This window comes from Schistocerca serialis, chromosome 4, assembly GCF_023864345.2.
Source record: "Schistocerca serialis cubense isolate TAMUIC-IGC-003099 chromosome 4, iqSchSeri2.2, whole genome shotgun sequence".
Classification (NCBI taxonomy): Eukaryota; Metazoa; Arthropoda; class Insecta; order Orthoptera; family Acrididae; genus Schistocerca; species Schistocerca serialis.
Genome location: NC_064641.1, coordinates 252861735 through 252884572, shown reverse-complemented (window position 1 = coordinate 252884572; position 22838 = coordinate 252861735). Strand labels below are relative to the sequence as shown.

Genomic DNA, 22838 nt, shown 5'->3' with positions numbered 1-22838 from the left:
TTTAATCTAAATATAACAATTGATCACTGTATTCCAAAAATGTTTACCAAAATTTTTTTTAACAGCTGGCGTAGAAGTGTCGCCAGCTGCCAGTTGGAAAGCGTAAACATTTCAAAGCCGTTACTGCGTCAGGAAGAAGACAGCCACCTCGACACTCTTCAGGGAAACAGTGAGCAACTCATCAGAAACTGGTTACAGCAACGCAAATTGAACCGCCTTCATTACTTCCGCAACATTACGCAGGGACACTAGGTAGGACACAGCAACGTCTAGCAGGAGTTTGACTATGCTGTGAGGACACAGTAATAAATTCATTAAGCAAATGCAGAGGAAATGAAGACCGCTGAAGACTAAGGAAGTGCAGAAACAATTCTGTCATTGCGAATTATGTCGCAGAGCACAGCCTCTCCTCGACTACATAAATACTCCACACCCGTTAGTTTTCGGCATTCAGTAAGTGGGATCGATCACGTTCACGCCAGTCACACTCTGTTCTCTGGCTGTGGTATGGTAACGTCTTGCGTGTGAGATGGATCCAGTAAAGGTCTTGCATTTGCTGCCCCACGAGGCGATCAGCGATCCGAAGTCACGACTGATGGAAATGAAAATGAGCGTTTGGCGTCCTTGGTCGGGAGGCCCCTTGCGGGGCAGGTCCGGCCGCCTTGGTGCAGGTCTTGTTACATTCGACGCCAAACTGGGCGAACTGCGCGCCAGATGGGGATGAAATTATGACGAAGATGTTCTGCGACCGTGTAGGCTGCAGATTCCTCGACTTGCGTCATAGGGTGGTGGGGTTTCGGGTTTCGCTGGATAGGTCAGGAGTCCACTACACACAGCAGGCGGCTACACGGGTATTAGGGATTGTGTGGCGTGGAATGGCGGTTTTTTAGGTTAGACAGTCTTGGGAAAGTTACCACAGTCTCGGGAAAGTTACCACTTTTTCCATGATCGTCGTCATGGCTAAAACTGACTGTCGTAAACTATTTTTTTTCCTTTATTGTATTTCAATTCCCCATCGAGGCGGGCTGGCAGCAGCTTAGTACGCTGCTCTGCAGCCTACATACTTTTTTAAAAACGGAAGAAGAAAAGATACAAGAAAAACAGGCGATAAAACGGTGACTTAAAGTGTAAAATGGCGGAAAATTGTGGAAAGTTAAAACAGAAAGCAAAGGGGTTGGCAATGTTAATAAAATACACAGTAATCAGACAAGTAACATAGTAGACACACAAAAAAACATGGCGACAGTCTGGTTTCTGTTCGCAAGAGAGAAAAAATCACACCCAGCGACAGTACGATGGCCGTTCGCAACACTTCCCAAAAGACACACAACACGGAACACTCACTGTAAAACACTGCACGAAAATGTTGGCAAAAAGATGACACTCCCTAGCCAAGGGCAGATGGGGGGGGGGGGGTTCGTAAACTAGCGAGGCTCCCACTTTTATATGCAAAGGACGGCTTCTGATTGGCTGGAATACGTCATAGCTACAGCGATATGGCGCGTAGTGAAGTGGTGCCCTCTACTTCCATAGATGTAGTTTCTACCCCGCATTGCTTGCGGCGCCATCCCTTGGATCAGGAGGTAAAGTGCGGAAGTTTTCTTCTGCGATTTTTCTTTATCCAGTGCACTCTTCCAGGTGTTGCTAAGTGCATAGCCGTTGTCTCTGTTAGTCATTTTCGCCAAGTCTAATTTCAACTGCTTCCCGGATCACAGAGTCCCAGTAATTCGATGCGTGGGCTATTACTCTCGTTTCTTCAAATAAAATCTTATACTTGTTAAGTTCAGCCATCGCTGATTTTTCCAAATACCTGTATTTCAGGTGACGCTGGTGCTCGATGCAGCGGTCGGCAACGGTTCTTGCCGCATGCGCAAGGAATACTATAAATTCCCGGCACCCTCAAGCCGAGACTAGCTTTGACTAGTCTCAACATTTCCTTAATTTTTCTAGGTGGACGGAAAACTGGTTTTATTCCTAGCCTCTTTAGGACTCCACCTACCTTGCTTGTTGTAGCACCGCAAAATGGAAGCCGCGCTATGTGTTGGTCCTCTTCTTGTTTATGGACGGCATCGTGTCTTGCTTTCTTGGACGTTACTGATTTAATTTCACCAGCAGAATAACCATTCCTCTTGAAAACAGTCGTCAAATGGTTAATCTCGAGACCGAGGTGGTCCTTGTCGGAAATAGTCCTGGCTCTGTGTACTAAAGTATTCAGCATAGCTCTCTTCTGAGACGGATGATGGAAGCTGTGGCTATGCAAATATAAGTCTGTATGCGTTGGCTTCCTGTACACAGAATGGCCCAGTCGTCCATCCGGTTTTCGCTCCACTACCACATCTAAAAAAGGTAACATCCCTTCCTTCTCTACCTCCAATGTAAATTTTATGTTTGGATGTACACCATTCAAATGTTCGACGAAATGCTGCAAAGTGTCACTGCCATGTGGCCAGATTAAAAAAATATCGGCGACGTATCTGTAGAAGCATGATGGGCGGAGGTGAGCATGCTCAACGCTCGTTCTTCAAAATCCTCCTTGAAAAAATTCGCTGTTGCTGGTGATAGTGGCGAACCCATGGTTGTTCCATCCGTCATTTCATAATAATTTCCACCATATAAAAAGTAAGTGGTCGTCAAGGTATGCCGGAACAACTTCAAAATTTCCGAGGAGAAATGAGCAGCCAACAGTTGTAATGTGTCATCCACAGGTACTTTGGTGAACAGAGAAACCACGTCGAGGCTAACCATGATATCATTTGGGCGTATCTTCATCTGTTTTATGATATCAACAAACACTTTTGAATTCTTAATATGATGTGGGTAGTGACCAACTATAGGCGCCAACAATTTAGCGTATAAAAGTAGGAGCCGCGCTAGTTTACGACAGCCAGTTTTAGCCCTGACGGCGACCATGAAGGGAGTGGTCGAAAGCTTGGAGTTTTATCCTGAATTGACGCGGCATGTACACCGAGAGATTTTTATTCAATTTTGAGTGCTGTTTCACTGCGTGTAACGACGCAGCGCAGGTCCTCGGTCCGCATTCTGACGATTTAGTAGTGGTCTCCAGCCCTGCAGAGGGTAGCCCCTACAGTAGGCTAGACGCATTTCTCTATCCAGCACCTTCAGTTTCTGCGCACTACGAAGATGATACCGGTACACGTGAAATTTTAACTCCTGCGTCATTTTCTCGTCACTACCTTACGAAATCTGAGATTGGACAGATGGTCTCCTCACATTTTTTTTTTTTAAGGCGAACGCAGCATCTCGTCCCTCATCTCTAGCGTTCGCCAAAAAGATCGGTCTCCCGCTTCTCTTCTCGTCTGCAACTGAAACGGGAACGGGAATTGTTCAGCATTGCGGTGTCGGAATATTTCCCACGAAAACCATGCATACGAACATCTGGCAAAACACTGTTAAACAATGAAAAGTTCTTGGTCTTGGGTAAACGGCATGTTTACGAAAGAATGAAATGCGCAATATTACAGACGACGCGTGACTTCCATACACTACACGGGCATCTTCGTTCGTTCGTTGTCGATAATATCTGTAGTGCCACCTTGTGATTGTTGCTCGAAGGAATGCAATGCAACCAGTATTTGCTGATACATTTATTTATATGTCTGCGACTTTTTGATGGCGCTGTACAGTTACATCAGAGTCCATTTCCTCATCAGAATCCGACTATGAATTGGGATTCTAGAGTTTAACCGTAGCTTCACAAATAAATACTGTGCGATACCGGCTAAGAAGCTGTTTCCCAACCCTCGGCGACACTGTTTCTCGTAGCTTCACCTGCGCTGCGCTACCGTGTACTGCGTTGCCCGTGTTCCAAAGTGTGTAAGGCCTAAATGCAGGGACTGAAGGCACAAAGAGCGCTGTGTCGTCTTGAGAAGTGGCATGCCTTTACGATGCACACAGTGACTTGCCGCCTCTTATATTTATATTGTAAGTAGGCTGTTTAGGTTTTTTATTGGTAACGCCACCTCTGTATGAAAATCACTGGCTGTGCTGTGTGCAGTCTGTGGCTGCTTTGCATTGTTGTAATACTCGCCATTATAGTGTTGGGCAGCGGCAGCTGGATGTGAACAGCGCGTAGCGTTGCGCAGTTGGAGGTGAGCCGCCAGCAGTGGTGGATGTGGGGAGAGAGATGGCGGAGTTTTGAAATTTGTCATGAACTGCTATATTTATATATGATGATATCAAGGTAAATACATTGTTTGTTCTCTATTAATATCTTTCATTTGCTAACTATCCCTATCAGTAGTTAGTGCCTTCCATAGTTTGAATCTTTTATTTAGCTGGCAGTAGTGGCGCTCGCTGTATTGCAGTAGCTTGAGCAGCGAAGATTTTTGTGAGGTAAGTGATTTGTGAAAGGTATAGTTTAATGTTAGTCAGGGCCATTCTTTTGTAGGGAATTTTGAAAGTCAGATTGCGTTGCGCTAACAAAATATTGTGTGTCAGTTTAAGCACAGTCATGTATAATTGTTCAAAGGGGACGTTTCAATATCTTACTCTGAGTAATTCGATTTGGGAAAGTATAGCCGAGCATGGTCATTACAAGGCTAGTATTGAGAATTCAGAAGATATGAATATTTTCCTCTCTAACTGCATGCGTTGAAAAGTTGCTATTCCTTCACACGCAGACTTCCCACGCAGCGTCTCTCGTCACCCGGGTGGTCCGGTGACAGGCGGGTTCTGCCGGTCTTGAAAGGGTTATGCCGACGGGTGTGAGGGAGTCGAGTAGATGCTGTCCAGACGCCGACATTGTCATAAGAGCGGGGCTCACATGCCCACAGTTGCCTGAAGGAGCGGCTGGGGTTAGGGATTCCGTTACTTCGCAGAAACTTAGTGAAAACACTTTCTGACGGGCTACCAACGAGACGTGGGAATGACTTGTGTTCCCAGGCAGTCATGGCGGGCAAATCCCCGCATATTCTGCAAAATCATAACTGTTATTGGCTTGCCCAGGGGATAGGTCCGTGACGTAGCAAAATCAGCGCAGAAATTGGCGCCAAGTATCTCCATTGGTGTAATAGTAGTGCTTCGGCAATAGAGTGAAATTTTCCACCGGTTTTCGAGTTGCTGATTGGCACGTTTAACCACGACCACTGTGGTGGTGGCGGGAATGTTCTGTGTTCGGCTGGTACGGGTGCTCTTGAGAGAGTCGGCTCTCGGCTTTCGGTCGGAGTAGGTTACAAGACTGAGCTCTCGCTGCTCTGGACAACCTGCCTTCCGTTGGCTGTCCAATATACTTTCATTTAATTGTAACTGTTTGACGAAGTTGCTGAAGTTTCGACTTTAACGTAACTTTCTGAGTACAGTTGGCAATTGAACGTTCTGCGTACAAGCGGTCTATGTTGTCCATCTTGAGCAGTTTTGGCTAAAGTTGATTGTATCGGAGTTACCTTCACTTGTTAAAATCACCGTCAGTGATTGTGTCGTGAGCTTTCTTCGTCTCCCTCAGAGGCGCATTTGTATTGCTAGGAAGTCTTTAGTCTGGAACAACCAGACCAGGATAATTTGTTTCGGGCTATACTCGCGACATCATCATCACCACGACGGGACGTCGAAGCTACCAGCCATCGCCTCCGGTACGCCAGTTCGTGTCCTTGCAGTTAAGAAGACAGCTTGGTAATGTATGTCCGCAGCACCGGCAGACTAGGGAATTTTGCTGTGTGATAATCAGAGCTCAGCAGAACGCGCCTTTTCCCGTATTTTCTAATGTGGTTCTGTCTTGGGTGTTCACTGTCTCACTACTGTAGCAGCAATTAATGTTGGGTTGGCTGGGTATTTCTCTTAAGATTTGAGTTGCAAGGAATTGGCTCCAACATAATGGTCATAAATGTCACAAGCTAGTTTATGGATAACTTGACCTTCACAGCATTTATTTGAGTATCCAATTTGACGTACTGTAAATGTTTCATGTGTTTTGTTTATTGTTTTGAGTTTAGTCATAATAAATCAAATTGTTATTTTGGACAGAACTTTCATTCTGTAGATCGATAGAGCAACCCTTTCATTTCTCACTACGTTAATGAAACTTTCCTTTATCAAATTAATTTGTATCAAATTAAATTATTGCAGGTGCCAAACTCTTTTCTACTCCACTTGCAGGGTCGATTACAGTCAGTTCGCGTTTCTTCTTAATCCATGTGCAACAGCAAAAGGCGGAGTTAGAAAAGTGGGGGGCTTAGAGCATCATCTCCATATGAAGATTCTAGACGAATTTAGTGTTAAATAGACTGCTAGCCCCGGCACCTCGCAGTCTCACAAGGTTAGACGCCACCAGGCTCGCGGCAGCAGTATCGAGTCACTGAAGTAGTTTGCTCTTCAGCCGACAGTATCGCCCAATGGAAGTTCAAATAAAAAGTAGAATTAACAAAGGATAATTTGTCCTGTCTTTCCAATTCATGACACCCATTAACAATACGAATTTTATAAGATTCTTGACAAATTGAAAATAGGATCAGGATGAAACATTAGGATACCAGTATAAGAACTCAAGTGCACTGGTTAAGTTGTAAGCCCCTCACCTTTACGAAAGCCACTCTTGTACTAGTGGTCGAAACGGTGTTCAGTATAGCAGCATGATGACGTGGTCATACACTCTGTGAGGTAACGGGCGAGTCGTCCCGCCCTGAAAATGTTCCAAGCTCTGAGGAAGCAGTGGGCGCACGGGCCGGTCGGCTGGGCGACCACGTGGTGCTAAAAGTTAGCCGGACGAGAGGGGCAGCCCCAGCGCATGGTCCAGCCGCGTGCCTGGCAACTCCATGTTGACACTGTCACAAGGACGGTGCTTTGTGTCGATGAAGGAGATGCCTATGTCGGGAGTGCCAAAGATGGCGCACTTTGTGAAACCATAATAGCAGACATTTCACAGTTCGTATAGAAATTAATAGTAACCAGATGAATCATGATACCTCAAAAAGAAACATGTACATTACCGTTACTTGCACGACGATTCTGATGGTGTAATCAGATTTTCAATATCTTTATTAGTTTAAAGTTTAGTATCTCACGGTAAGTTATACAAGTAATACCCAGCAACGAATTTCCGAAATATAAACGCTTCATCCGATTTTGTCGATCGCCGTGTCTTTAGAAAGCTATTAGTGTAAACTTAAATTGGTATGAATTACAGGCACGTAATTTAAATAGTATATGAGTTATTGGAGGTCAAAGTGGCCGATTACTATCGATCGCGTCAGGCCGTAAGTACTCCACATTTACACGAAAAAACGGTAACAGCATGCTTATAAATACAGGGTGATTCAAAAAGAATACCACAACTTTAGGAATTTAAAACTCTGCAACGACAAAAGGCAGAGCTAAGCACTATTTGTCGGCGAATTAAGGGAGCTATAAAGTTTCATTTAGTTGTACATTTGTTCGCTTGAGGCGCTGTTGACTAGGCGTCAGCGTCAGTTGATGCTAAGATGGCGACCGCTCAACAGAAAGCTTTTTGTGTTATTGAGTATGGCAGAAGTGAATCGACGACAGTTGTTCAGCGTGCATTTCGAACGAAGTATGGTGTTAAACCTCCTGATAGGTGGTGTATTAAACGTTGGTATAAACAGTTTACAGAGGGGTATATGTGCAAAGGGAAAAGTTCTGGACGGCCGAGAACGAGTGATGAAAATGTAGCACGCATCCAGCAAGTATTTGTTCGCAGCCCAGGAAAATCGACTCGCAGAGCTAGCAGAGAGCTGCAAATTCCACAATCAACTGTATGGAGAGTCCTACGAAAAAGGTTAGTTATGAAACCTGAACGTCAACTACCCGAGGCGATGGATCAGCCGCCAGGCAGCCCGTGACAGACCACTTCATCACTGGCCTCCAAGAAGCCCTGATCTTACCCCCTGCGATTTTTTCTTATGGGGGTGTGTTAAGGATATGGTGTTTCGGCCACCTCTCCCAGCCACCATTGATGATTTGAAACGAGATACGACAGCAGCTATCCAAACTGTTACGCCTGGTATGCTACAGAGAGTGTGGAACGAGTTGGAGTATTGGGTTGATATTGCTCGAGTGTCTGGAGGGGGCCATATCGAACATCTCTGAACTTGTTTTTGAGTGAAAAAAAACCTTTTTAAATACTCTTTGTAATGATGTACAACAGAAGGTTATATTATGTATCTTTCATTAAATACACATTTTTAAAGTTGTGGTATTCTTTTTGAATCACCCTGTATATTGATTCATCTATGTCTTTGTTAATATCCGATATATGCTATTGATGAAGAAACTGGTCAATTATTTACTATGTTTTAAAAAATCACAGAGACATTAGGCTCCTTACCTACCTTTCGGCTGAAAGCAAGGGGAAACTACAGCCGTAATTTTTCCCGAGGACATGCAGCTTTACTGTATGATTAAATTATGATGGCGTCCTCTTGGGTAAAATATTCCGGAGGTAAAATAGTCCCCCATTCGGATCTCCGGGCAGGGACTACTCAGGAGGACGTCGTTATCAGGAGAAAGAAAACTGGCGTTCTACGGATCGGAGCGTGGAATGTCAGATCCCTTAATCGGGCAGGTAGGTTAGAAAATTTAAAAAGGGAAATGGACAGGTTAAAGTTAGATATAGTAGGAATTAGTGAAGTTCGGTGACAGGAGGAACAAGACTTTTGGTCAGGTGATTACAGGGTTATAAATACAAAACCAAATAGGGGTAATACAGGAGTAGGTTTAATAATGAATAAAAAAATAGGAGTGCGGGTTAGCTACTACAAACAGCATAGTGAACGCATTATTGTGGCCAAGATAGACACAAAGCCCATGCCTACTACAGTAGTACAAGTTTATATGCCAACTAGCTCTGCAGATGATTAAGAAATAGATGAAATGTATGACGAGATAAAAGAAATTATTCAGATTGTGAAGGGAGACGAAAATTTAATAGTCATGGGTGGCTGGAATTCGTCAGTAGGAAAAGGGAGAGAAGGAAACATAGTAGGTGAATATGGATTGGGGGGAAGAGATGAAAGAGAAAGCCGCCTTGTAGCATTTTGCACAGAGCATAACTTAATCATAGCTAATACTTGGTTCAAGAATCATAAAAGAAGGTTGTATACCTGGAAGAATCTGGAGATACTAAAAGGTATCAGATAGATTATATAATGGTAAGACAGAGATTTAGGAACCAGGTTTTAAATTGTAAGACATTTCCAGGGGCAGATGTGGATTCTGACCACAATCTATTGGTTCTGAACTGCAGATTGAAACTGAAGAAACTGCAAAAAGGTGGGAATCTAAGGAGATGGGACCTGGATAAACTGAAAGAACCAGAGGTTGTAGAGAGTTTCAGGGAGAGCATAAGGGAACAATTGACAGGAATGGGGGAAAGAAATACAGTAGAAGAAGAATGGGTAGCTATGAGAGATGAAGTAGTGAAGGCAGCAGATGATCAAGTAGGTAAAAAGGCGAGGGCTAATAGAAATCCTTGGGTAACAGAAGAAATATTGGATTTAATTGATGAAAGGAGAAAATATAAAAATGCAGTAAATGAAGCAGGCAAAAAGGAATACAAACGTCTCAAAAATGAGATCGACAGGAAGTGCAAAATGGCTAAGCAGGGATGGCTAGAGGACAAATGTAAGGATGTAGAGGCTTGTCTCACTAGGGGTAAGATAGATACTGCCTACAAGGAAATTAAAGAGACCTTTGGAGAAAAGAGAACCACTTGTATGAATATCAAGAGCTCAGATGGCAACCCAGTTCTAAGCAAAGAAGGGAAGGCAGAAAGCTGGAAGGAGTATATAGAGGGTTTATACAAGGGCGATGTACTTGAGGACAATATTATGGAAATGGAAGAGGATGTAGATGAAGACGAAATGGGAGATAAGATACTGCGTGAAGAGTTTGACAGAGCACTGAAAGACCTGAGTCGAAACGAGGCCCTGGGAGTAGACAACATTCCATTAGAACTACTGATGGCCTTGGGAGAGCCAGTCCTGACAAAACTCTACCATCTGGTGAGCAAGATGTATGAGACAGGCGAAATACCCTCAGACTTCAAGAAGAATATAATAATTCCAATCCCAAAGAAAGCAGGTGTTGACAGATGTGAAAATTACCGAACTATCAGTTTAATAAGTAACAGCTGCAAAATACTAACACGAATTCTTTACAGACGAATGGAAAAACTGGTGGAAGCCAACCTCGGGGAAGATCAGTTTGGATTCCGTAGAAATGTTGGAACACGTGAGGCAATACTAACCTTACGACTTATCTTAGAAGAAAGATTAAGAAAAGTCAAACCTACGTTTCTAGCATTTGTAGACTTAGAGAAAGCTTTTGACAATGTTAACTGGAATACTCTCTTTCAAATTGTGAAGGTGGCAGGTATAAAATACAGGGAGCGAAAGGCTATTTACAATTTTTACAGAAATCAGATGGCAGTTATAAGAGTCGAGGGGCATAAAATGGAAGCAGTGGTTGGGAAAGGAGTGAGACAGGGTTGTAGCCTCTCCCCGATGTTGTTCAATCTGTATATTGAGCAAGCACTAAAGGAAACAAAAAAAAAAAATTCGGAGTAGGTATTAAAGTCCATGGAGAAGAAATAAAAACGTTGAGGTTTGCCGATGACATTGTAATTCTGTCAGAGACAGCAAAGGACTTGGAAGAGCAGTTGAACGGAATGGACAGTGTCTTGAAAGGAGGATATAAGATGAACACCAACAAAAGCAAAACGAAGATAATGGAATGTAGTCAAATTAAATCGGGTGATGCTGAGGGAATTAGATTAGGAAATGAGACACTTAAAGTAGTAAAGGAGTTTTGCTATTTAGGGAGTAAAATAACTGATGATGGCGAAGTAGAGAGGATATAAAATGTAGACTGGCAATGGCAAGGAAAGCGTTTCTGAAGAAGAGAAATTTGTTAACATCGAGCATAGATTTAAGTGTCAGGAAGTCGTTTCTGAAAGTATTTGTATGGAGTGTAGCCATGTATGGAAGTGAAACATGGACGATAACTAGTTTGGACAAGAAGAGAATAGAAGCTTTCGAAATGTGGTGCTACAGAAGAATGCTGAAGATAAGGTGGGTAGATCACGTAACTAATGAGGAGGTATTGAATAGGATTGGGGAGAAGAGAAGTTTGTGGCACAACTTGACTAGAAGAAGGGATCGGTTGGTAGGACATGTTTTGAGGCATCAAGGGATCACAAATTTAGCATTGGAGGGCAGCATGGAGGTTAAAAATCGTAGAGGGAGACCAAGAAATGAATACACAAGCAGATTCAGAAGGATGTAGGTTGCAGTAGGTACTGGGAGATGAAGAAGCTTGCACAGGATAGAGTAGCATGGAGAGCTGCATCAAACCAGTCTCAGGACTGAAGACCACAACAACAACAACAACAACAACCTACCTTTTGCTTCTTTTCTTTAGATATATGTTTATTTAATTGTTTATGTATTTAATAAAGTGTGTTAGAACGTGTTTATGGTCCAGCCGCAGTAATATTTATTTAATTTCAAGTATTTAAATGTAAAACCACTATTTCGAATATGTTTCATTATGTTTTTGAGTATTCTTTGGCTAGAAGACATGGCACGAACGCTCTAGCGAATCACAGCGCTCGTGAATGGGGAGACTGGATGGAAGCGAGTTCGGGAGAGGAGAACACATAAAGTTCGGGCAGTGCGGAGTGCTGGGCGGTACGGGACTGGACACGGGAGTGAGTGCTGGATGCGGACAGTACAGTGCGACGTACGCACAGCCGATAGACGGACCGGGAGAGAGTGGAGCACTTTACGCGTGGTCGCGGCAAATAGAAATATTTCGTAGTGCTGACTTGTGCACTTGTGAGATTTCCGTGGCTTCTACAGTGAAGACGTGGTGTACGCTTAGAAGTGAATATCTCGCGAGCTTTGTTGTTCATAACTAATTACGTGCAATAGGAATCAATTGTTTCCCCTGTTATTCAACTTATAATTTATTTAATTGCTGGACCATCTACATCAATAAGTGTTTTGCAGAAATATACTACATTCTCAAAAGTACTTCTAATTATCGTACTCATCATTTAAAGTCGTTAAGATAGTACCTGCAGATTTTATTTAATTACAATTTTTCATTTATAAACGTCTGTGTTGCGTTCAAAATCCGCAATTGCCAACTGATAGGAACCTTCGACCATTCGATTCATGTATCTATTCATATTGTAAACTGTAGACTCAGCAGTATTTGGCTTGTAATGCGGCAACTACGTATCCCAGCCCCTAGACAACGAAACCAGCCAAAACTTTTAATATTGCAACGTTGAGTCTGAGGGTGAGTAGTTGTTTAGAAAGCCCGCAACTCGGACCTTTTTTAATTGATCTTGACACTGGCAACGAAAAGCTACGTTAGTAGAGATACCAGATGAGAATCAGCCAAGTTCCATATCGATTTTTTACAATTTTTATAGGATAGTTGGCGAATGACTCACCAGACACAAATATTTTTAAATGTTTTATTTTTTTGCCATAACCAGCATCCCACGCTCTAACTTTTTAATTTTTTGTTTCCTGCAACTAACTCATAAACTGTAATGATAAACAAATATCTGTAGACATAAAGGTGTGTACATATGTATCTGCTTTATAATACGCAAGCAGTTGGCTTTGCAGTATTTAGTCAATAATTTCCACAGACAGTAAAAAAACTACTAAAAATAATCTGTTCTATTCTGTTTTAATAATAAGTTTACTCTTAGAGTGCAAACATAAAATATTTCTCTGTTGTGAACATGTTGTATTTTGCACATCCCACACTTCATCTTTCCTCTGTTTACATCCTTGGCCAATATTTAATGACTGATATCTTTGTATCTTCCCTTAATAATAATCTTTGCATCGTAAACAAAAACACCAAGCATATAGCACATGTGTGATGCTCAAGATTGACATTAAGAATATTATGAAGTATGTCACAGTAATTCATGCAAAATATGTGTACTGTGTGGAATTCAGCAACGTATACATCGAGCTGGAAAACCGCATGGACTGCAACAAACAAACTGGCATCTACTGAAACTTACGTAAGTCAACATTACTATTTTGCACCATTCATAAATAAATACAAGAACTTAAGTGTATTGTTATTAATGAAAGAACTTACAAAGAGGCACTAAATACTCAAATATTCTTGTGCAGAGTGGAATTAGATGACATGCTGTTGGTCAAAACATCTATGTACGAAAAAATATTAGCCCTCTGAAGATGGGCATGGTAGCTCGAAACCGGTTATGGTACTAAAAGAAAACATTTGAAATGTATTTGTGACTAGATGCGTCATTCATCAACTATCATTAACGGCCGCGGAGTTCACAAAATTCAACATGAATAAAATAACACGTTTATAGGATGTTTTAATAAACCAGGTAACACTTACCTTCGGTAAGGGCTTCCGTTCCTTTTCGATGTGAAGGCCAGTCATCTCTATTACATTGGGCAGACGTGGGTGCGGGTAATTGGCACTGAAGTGGTTGTTCGCCAGGAAAAGACTCATGTTACGCATCATGTCCATGAGACTAGGAACATCTGGTCCAAAATGCTTCCGTATAATCCTCTCATGTAAAGGCAGAATGACACTCGCACCAGAGCGCGCTTGCCTGAACAGGGAAAGAAAGTTGTCCATTCTCTGCCAGAAATCCATGTGGTCTGTGTACGGTGCCAGGATCTCTGGCATGTACGACGGATTCACAGTGTCACCCATGAGGGCACTGATCCCGCCAGTCATCCCCATCGAAAGGAAGCCGATGACAGGCGGCGGCCCCAGTTTGTGGATGAAACCAAAGTAGCAGAAAGTGGGGGCCGCCTCCAAGATCACGACATCAAACTTCTCATCCTGCCTGAAAAGACATAAAAAACCAAAATCTTTGAAGCTAATCGAGATAATTAGTTTTATAACTTCACCATCCACACGTACAACTTACACTCTGCAAACTACTGTCGTGGGCTTGGCAGCAGGTGGCTCCCATATTATTAGATATTCTTACAGTTCCATTGATGAACGGAGCACAGGAAGAATGGTTGCTAAACGAGCTGTGCAAGCCATAGTTAGTCTGATTGTACCTTCGTGATCGCTACTTAAGCGATATGTAGGGGGTTGTAGTATATTACTAGAGTCCTCAATTGAACATAGTCCTTGAATTTTTGTATTTTTTCACTGCATAGTTGACGTCCCCCTTCAGGCATCTTCCAGATCAAGTTTTTCAGAATGTCGCTGTTACTCTTCCAAGCGTCAAATATACCTGCGACCATTCTTGCCGTCCTTCTTTTTTCAATATCCCACTTAGTCCCGTTTGGTGTAGGTGTCACAAATTCTAGGAATATTACATCGAGTGGTATTATATACAACGTAGCGCGGCGGTTAGTATTGCTGGCTGGCGTGCTGTAGGTAACTGGTTCAAACCTGACCACCAGAAATTATTTTTTATCTAGTATTTGCATTTATTGAAGGTTCACGAAATCTCTTAAGTTTTTAATGCTCGTATTTTCTGAAATATTCGATGTTTATACAAATAGCAGCACTCTCCATCCAAGAGCTCAGTTCTGCTTCGGCAGTACATTAGTGTTGGTAACAAACATGCTTTCAGTTATAACAGATCCACACACCTCACATACTGTTGTCTGGGACACACTATTTGTAGATATATTGTACTTTTACTGTCTTTTACTACAAGTGGCTGATCACCCACAAAAACTGCAATACCTTGCTACAGCCTTGAATGGCTTTCGTAGTGTCAAACTATGGAATTGCAAATTATTCAAATGAGGATCGTTAAATGCTTGCCCTATAATGAATTTATGATAAAACTGTGTCATACCTAGGTAGCCTGGTAGCGAGGGTCGTGTTGTCAAGGTGAAAGTTGCGGTCCCCTAGTGGAGGGCAGCTTTTGTTCTGCTATATAGCACGTTTCCACCATCGCCGGGAGAGCAGAGTTGTAGGATGGGAGAAAGAATTTGTATCAGCAGGAGGCTGGCACTCTCCCATGTTCAGAAAAGCACCCTCAGCAGATGGGAATCTCCAGCTTTCTGGATAAACATGACGACGCCACGGAATTAGCAACTAGCCTCGGGCACAGTTTTTAACTTTCCCAGGACCTGAGAAGCGAGGCTAGCTGCTGGAAGCAAAACGCAACTGGAAAAATAAGGTGATGTCATGAGGCCAGATCACATAAAGCTTTTTGGACAAGAGAGAAGGATAGAGAAGTCGTTGAAGTTCCTTATGTGATATTCTCTCTTGGGATTTTTGATCAATAATTCTTGTAAAATGATGGTTAGTCCGTTTTCCTTGGAGGAAAGGAAAGAGCAGGCTGTTAGATTCTGATAGATAAGAAGGGCTTCAACGTGGGTCTTGACGCTGAGCACGTCTCTGCAGGCTGCAGTCTCCACTGTAGCATTCGATTAGAGGCCCAATGATCGAGTGTCGAGTCTGCAGCAGTGGTTGTCTAGCACCATATGGCAGACAACCAGAGATGAAGGCAACGCCCTGCTCGTCTTATGCCGATAATTTATCGTGAGCAGAAACAGCAGCACTGTCGAGCTATGATTATCTCTGACTGGCATTCACTCTTAGCATTGCAATTAGCTGTTCCAAGTCCATCAGTACATTAGCAGATGCATGCGTCTTTTCAGGCTAACACTCTGCCAAGTAGTCACTGTACTCGTGTAGTAGGAAAACTTGAGTTATTTCAGAACTTCAGCTGCGTTTATAGGTGCCCATTTCAGCTTTGACAACAAAGAATTAATCTTATTTGAAGTTTATGGTACAGATTTCGTAGTTTTTAACTTTGTTTTATGAGACATGTACGTTTTCATTTTTGTAGTTTATGTGAATAAATTAATATATTCATTCAAATCGTGTTTTTGTTAACACCTTAAACATTTGCATTCTTGATAATAGGCAGTTCCCACCTTGAGGATCTGCAACTGTGGCTATAACGTTTCCTTGCGTTTGCTAATCCATTTGCGTGTTGTAATGTTGCTTGTGTCATAAGGAAATGTGTCTGTCTCACAGTTAATCCTGATTCAGATTTTCACTATTTAAACACATGGAGTTTTGCATCTGGACCATGGCTTCATTATACCAGCACACCTCCTGTTGCCACAGCGAAAGCCTCACACCACCCAAGACAGTTCCCACCTCTCGCTCACATCCACGTACTTACCAGCGCTCAGTTAACCTTCCCAATCTCTTCCCTAGAGCCTTTGTGATCGTTGTATATCAATCACCACTAGTTCCCTTCCCACCCTTAATGGGCAATACGGTAACAGCATCCATCGTCTAGTGACCATGAGTAATACTGTAATATTCAATGCTGTAAAGTGAAAATACGGATGTAGATAACCAGACAATGGGTTCTCGTATGGCTCACGTGAAAGACTTGGGCGTATGCATCATGTGCCCCATTTAATGTCATATGGAAGGCGTCTGACGTGGCGAGAAGCGCCTTTCATCCCATGAATTCGTGTGTGTGACGATCTACTTCAAAGATTTGTAGTCACCTACTCTACGTGATCAAAAGTATCCCTGACTGAAAATATCTTACAAGTTCGTGGCGCCCTCCATCGGTAATGCTGGAATTCACCATGGTGTTGGCCCACCCTTAGCCCTGATGACAGCTTTCACTCTCGTGGCATACGTTCAATGAAGTGCTGGAAGGTTTCTTGGGGAACGGCAGCCCATTCTTCACGGAGGGCTGCACTGAGGAGAGCTATCGATGTCCGTCGGTGAGGCCTGATACGAAGTCGGCGTTCCAAAACATCCCAGAGGTGTTCTATAGGATTCAGGTCAGGACTCTTTGCAGGCCAGTCCATTACAGGTATGTCATTGTCGTGTAACCACTCCGCCACAGGCCGTGCATTATGAACAGGTGCTCGATCGTGTTGAAAGATGCAGTCACCATCCCCGAATTGCTCTTCAACAGTGGGAAGCAAGAAGGTGCTTTAAACATCAGTGTAGGCCTGTACTGTGACAGTGCCACGCAAAACAAAAAGTGGTGCAAGCCCCTTCCATGAAAAACACGACCACACCATAACAGCGCCGCCTCCGAAATTTAGTGTTGGCGCTACACACGCTGGCAGATGACGTTTCGGGCGTTCGTCATACCAACACCCTGTCACCGGTTCGCCACATTGTGTACCGTGATTCGTCACTCCACACAACGTTTTTCCACTATTAATTAGTCCAATGTTAACGCTCCTTACACCAAGCGAGGCGTCATTTGGCAGTTAGCGGCGTGATTTGTGGTTTATGAGCAGCCGCCCGATCATGAAATCTAAGTTTTCTCATCTCCCGCCTAATTCTCATAGTACTTGCAGTGGATTTTGATGCCGTTTCGAATTCCTGTGTGATGGTCTGAATAGATGTCTACCTATTACACATTATGATCCTCCTCACCGGTGGCGGTCTCTGTCAGTCAATAGACGAGGTCGGCCTGTACTCTTTTGTGCTGTACGTGTCCCTTCACGTTTCCACTTCCATATCACACTGGAAACAGTGGACCTAGGGATGTTTAGGAGGTGGAAATCTCGCCTACAGACGTATGACAAACGTGACACCCAATCACCTGACCACGTTCGAAGTCCGTGAGTTCCGCGGAGCGCCCCATTCTGCTCTCTCACGATGTCTAATCACTACTGAGGTCGCTGATATGGAGTACCTTGCAGTAGGTGGCAGCACAATGCACCTAAAATGAAAAACGTATGTTTTTGGGGGTGTCCGAATACTTTTGACCACATAGTTTTTTGTCTGCTGAGGTAGTAGACCTGTCAGTTCGAAGTGCAAGGCTTGTCTTGATAGGCCGTGTGAGCTTTGATGGGAGCCAAACAACAGGAAAACTAGATCACATAAATCGTTTCACAATCCCTGCTAGCTTTGCACATTTGCACTAGACTTAGCGCATTAAGTGTACCGCACTCGAACCATGGAAAACACCCCCATACCTTAACACCCTCTGCTCCAAGCTTCACATACTCCATTCCTCCACAAGCGCTCAGGTAAGATCCACATCCTCTTAACGTACAACACACATTTTAGTTGTATTTCTATCTGGACTGAGATAATCTGCCTTAAGCGGAGATTTCAGGTTTATTAAATAATATTTTTTTGCTATGAAAGTCGGGTCTCGTGATCAGGTGGTAACGAGCGTTACTGGAAAATGAGAGGTCTCTTGATCGAATCCCGGCCGGACGATGGAAATGTTCGGAATACTTTTACTCTCGCCTTCACCTCCTGATGACGTAAAGATATGCTTGGAATGACGCTTGGTTCGGATTCCATGTTAAACCGTAGTCCGACTTTTCCCAGTAGGACTACCCGATTAGGTTAAGGAAAAGGATGCTGGTAGGCCTCCTTAATTCATATAATCTTATGCAAACCGTATTCTTTCCAACGAGAGTGCAAGGGAGCAGTAGAACAACCATAGACTACATTTTTGTTCATTCCTCTTTTTTGTGCTGCAACACATGTTAAATATAGTTACCAACTTTTTAGGAAAGCTGATCCAGTTGCCGTAGACACCTTTGTAAACCTTATCAAGGAACAAGAGTGGCAAGATGTTTATAGTGCTGATACAGTAGACGATAAATATAATGCTTTCCTCAAGACTTTTCTCGTGCTCTTTGAAAGTTGCTTTCCGTTAGAACGTTCAAAACAGGGTACTAGCACAAACAGGCAGCCTGGGTGGCTGACTAGAGGGATAAGAATATCCTGTAGAACAAAGTGGCAATTATATCAGAACGTTGGAAACAGTCAAAATCTAAATACAGCAGCCCATTACAAACAGTATTGTAAGGTGCTTAAAAAAGTTATTAGGAAGGCAAAAAGTATGTGGTATGCAGATAGAATAGCTAAGTCTCAGGATAAAATTAAAACCACATGGTCAGTCGTAAAGGAAGTGGCTGGTCTGCAGAGACAGGCCGAGGATATAGAATCAGTGCGTAGTGGGAATGTCCGTGTTATTGATAAATCGCATATATGTATAGTATTTAATAATCACTTTCTGAATATAGCAGGTGAACTAAATAGAAACCTAGTCCCAACAGGCAATCATATAGCGCTCGTAGAAAAAAGTGTTCTGAGACTGTTACCTGAAATGCTCCTCCATGATACTGACAAGAGGGAGATTGAGTTAATAATTAAATCACTAAAGACCAAGAACTCTCATGGATATGACGGGGTATCTAGCAGAATACTGAGGTATTGTTCTATGTATGTTAGCCCAGTACTTAGCCATATCTGTAACTTTTCCTTTAGGAGTGGTCGGTTTCCTGACCGATTAAAGTACTCGGTAGTGAAGCCACTTTATAAAAAGGGAGACAGGGATAATGTTGACAATTATAGACCTATTTCTATGCCATCGGTGTTTGCTAAAGTTATCGAGAAGGTTGTATATACAAGGTTACTGGAGCATTTAAATTCACATAATTTGCTGTCAAATGTACAGTTTGGTTTTAGAAATGGTTTAACAACTGAAAATGCTATATTCTCTTTTCTCTGTGAGGTTTTGGACGGATCAAATAAAAGGTTGCGAACGCTAGGTGTTTTCTTTGATTTAACGAAGGCTTTTGACTGTGTTGACCACAAAATATTACTGCAGAAGTTGGACCATTATGGAGTAAGGGGAGTAGCTTACAATTGGTTCGCCTCTTACTTTCAGAACAGAAAGCAGAAGGTAATTCTCCGCAATATTGAGAGTGGTAGTGATGTTCAGTCCCAATGGTACACTGTTAAATGGGCCGTTCCCCAAGGATCGGTGCTGGGGACACTTCTGTTTCTTATTTATATAAATGATATGCCTTCTATTATTACAGTTGATTCAAAAATATTTCTGTTTGCTGATAACACCAGCTTGGTCATGAAGAATCTTGTGTTTAATATTGAAACATTATCAAATAATGTAGTTCATGAAATAAGTTCGTGGCTTGTGGAAAATAATTTGATGCTAAATCACAGTAAGACTCAGCTTTTACAGTTTCTAACTCACAATTCAACAAGAACTGATATTTTGATCAGACAGAATGGCATATTATAAGCGAGACGGAACAGTTCAAGTTCCTAGGCGTTCGGATAGATAGTAAGCTGTTGTGGAAAGCCCATGTTCAGGATCTTGTTCAGAAACTAAATGCTGCTTTATTTACCATTAGAACAGTATCTGAAATAAGTGACATTTCAACACGAAAAGTAGTCTACTTCGCATATTTTCATACGCTTATGTCATATGGTATTATTTTTTGGGCTAATTCTTCTGATTCAAAAAGGGTATTTTGGCTCAAAAACGGGCTGTTCGAGCTATATGTGGTGTAAGTTCGAGAACCTCTTGTCGACCCCTATTCAATAGTCTGGGAATTCTGACATTGCCCTCACAGTATATATTTTCTTTAATGTCGTTTGTTGTTAGCAATATTAGCTTATTCCCAAGAGTTAGCAGCTTTCACTCAGTTAATACTAGGCAGAAATCAAATCTGCATGTGGAATGCACTCCCTTGACTCCTGTGCAGAAAGGAGTGCACTATTCTGCTGCATCCATTTTCATTAAGTTACCACAAGAACTCAAAAATCTTAGCAGTAGCCCAAACGCTTTTAAGTCTAAACTGAAGAGTTTCCTCATGGCTCACTACTTCTATTCTATCGAGGAGCTCCTGGAAGAGCTGAAAAATTAAGCAAATTCCAGTGTTACATTGTTGATTTTCTTTATTTAAACTTACGAATTGTCGCCTGAATACGTTTCTTGTATTTCCTTTAACTGTTTCCACTATCGTGTTATAATTTCGTGTATTGACTCGTTCCATGACCATGGAGACTTCTCCTTAATTTGGTCCCACGGAACAATAAATAAATAAAACATAAACCAACGAGTGGCGTCCAATTGCAAGAACTTGCAAACAGGCGGCTGACCATCCATCTTTAGGGAGCAGCCAGTCATACCATGCGAATGTACAGGGTGGCGCAGATGAAAAATCAAATGGCTCCAAGCACTATGGGACTTAACAGCTGAGGTCATCAGTCCCCTAGGCTTAGAACTACTTAAACCTACCTAAACCTAAGGACATCACACATATCCAAGCCCGAGGCAGAATTCGAACCTGCGACCGTAACAGCTGCGTAGTTCCGGACTGAAGCGCCTAGAACCGCTCGACCAGCGCAGATAAAAGCAGCTCTTGTAAGTATAAAGGAAATGAAGTGAAATTACAGAAACGAACAGCTGAAATGGACTTACTATTTATTTAAAATGAAAAATACAATGAAAAATACAATTATAGAAGATGCTGAAATACCAATACGCAGCTCTCCACGTCTAAGCATATTCAGATACACTCTGCATAAGGTTCGGATATCGATGGCGGCAACTTCACGTCTGATATTGTGTTTCTTCAGTTCCCGTGCTGTGTGTGGATTTGTTCCATAGGCATTGCTGTTCAAGTGCCCCCACAGGAAAAAATCAAATGTTGTTTGATCCGGCGAACGTGGTGGCCACAAATGTTTGCTAACAGTTCGTTCCTGGGTGAAGACATCATGGACTCATTCCAGGGATACTTTAGACGTGGGGCAGGTTTCCCCATCTTGCTGGAAGAAGCAGTCTTGTCTTTCCTGTTCAATGAGTTGAGCACAAAACGTACCAGAGAGTTCCATATATGAGCCCCGTAGTATGTCAAAAAATATCAGGACAATCATACGCGTCCCTGTTAAAATTAGCCCTGCTAAAATTAGTGTTTGGTGCATTTTTTCATCGTGGAATGGTTGCTGACACACAGTACTAGGGTTCTCCGTTGCCCACCACCTCGTGTTCTGTGAATTCACATGATCGGAAAGTTGAAACCATGCTTCATCACTCACAATGTAATAGCTGCTAACATGAATAACGTAGAAGTAAATATCCCCGGAGTAGTGAAGCAACTTAAATCACTTAATAAAAGCAAGTCTTCTGGTCCAGACTGTGTACCAACTAAGTTTCTTTCGGAGGATGCTAATGCATTAGCTCCATACTTAACAATCATATACAACCATTCGCTCGACGGAAGATCAGTACTCAAAGACTGGAAAGTTGCACAGGTCACACCAGTAGTCAAGAAAGGCAGTAGGAGTAATCCTCTAAATTACAGGCCCATATCGTTAACGTCGATATGCAGCAGTATTTTGGAACATATATTGTGTTCAAACATTATGAATTACCTCGACGAAAACTGTCTATTGACACACAGTCAACATGGGTTTAGAAAACATCTTTCCTTTGAAACACAACTAGCTCTTTATTCACATGAAGTGTTGAGTGCTATTGACAAGGGATTTCAGATCGATTCCGTATTTCTGGATTTCCGGAATGCTTTTGACACTGTACCACTCAAACGGCTTGTAGTGAAATTGCGTGCTTATGAAATATCGTCTCAGTTATGTGACTGGATTTGTGATTTCCTGTCAGAGAGGTCACAGTTCGTAGTAATTGACGGAAAGTCATCGAGTAAAACAGAAGTGATTTCTGGCGTTCCCCAAGGTAGTGTTATAGGCCCTTTGCTGTTCCTTATCTATATAAACGATTTGGGAGACAATCTGAGCAGCCGTATAACGTTGTTTGCAGATGACGCCGTCGTTTATCGACTAATAAAGTCATCAGAAGATCAAAATCAAATTGTAAAATGATTTGGAAAAGATATCTGAATGGTGCGAAAATTGTCAGTTGACCCTGAATAACGAAAAGTATGAGGTCATCGGCATGAGTGCTAAAAGGAATTCGTTAAACTTCGGTTACACGATAAATCAGTCTAATCTAAAGGCCGTAAATTCAACTAAATACCGAGGTATTACAATTACGAGCAACTTAAATTGGAAGGAACACATAGAAAATGTTGTGG

The 22838-nt window shown here is 42.4% G+C and overlaps 1 protein-coding gene across 1 annotated transcript in view; it reads right to left on the bottom strand.

The window, feature by feature from the left end:
• The window catches only part of LOC126474386 (UDP-glucosyltransferase 2-like), a 178411-nt gene that overhangs the window by 46807 nt on the left and 108766 nt on the right, over window positions 1-22838 (bottom strand). The window contains exon 4 of the mRNA XM_050101853.1: window positions 13375-13834. Coding sequence (XP_049957810.1) covers window positions 13375-13834 — 460 coding nt within the window. The remainder of the gene's footprint in view (window positions 1-13374; window positions 13835-22838) is intronic.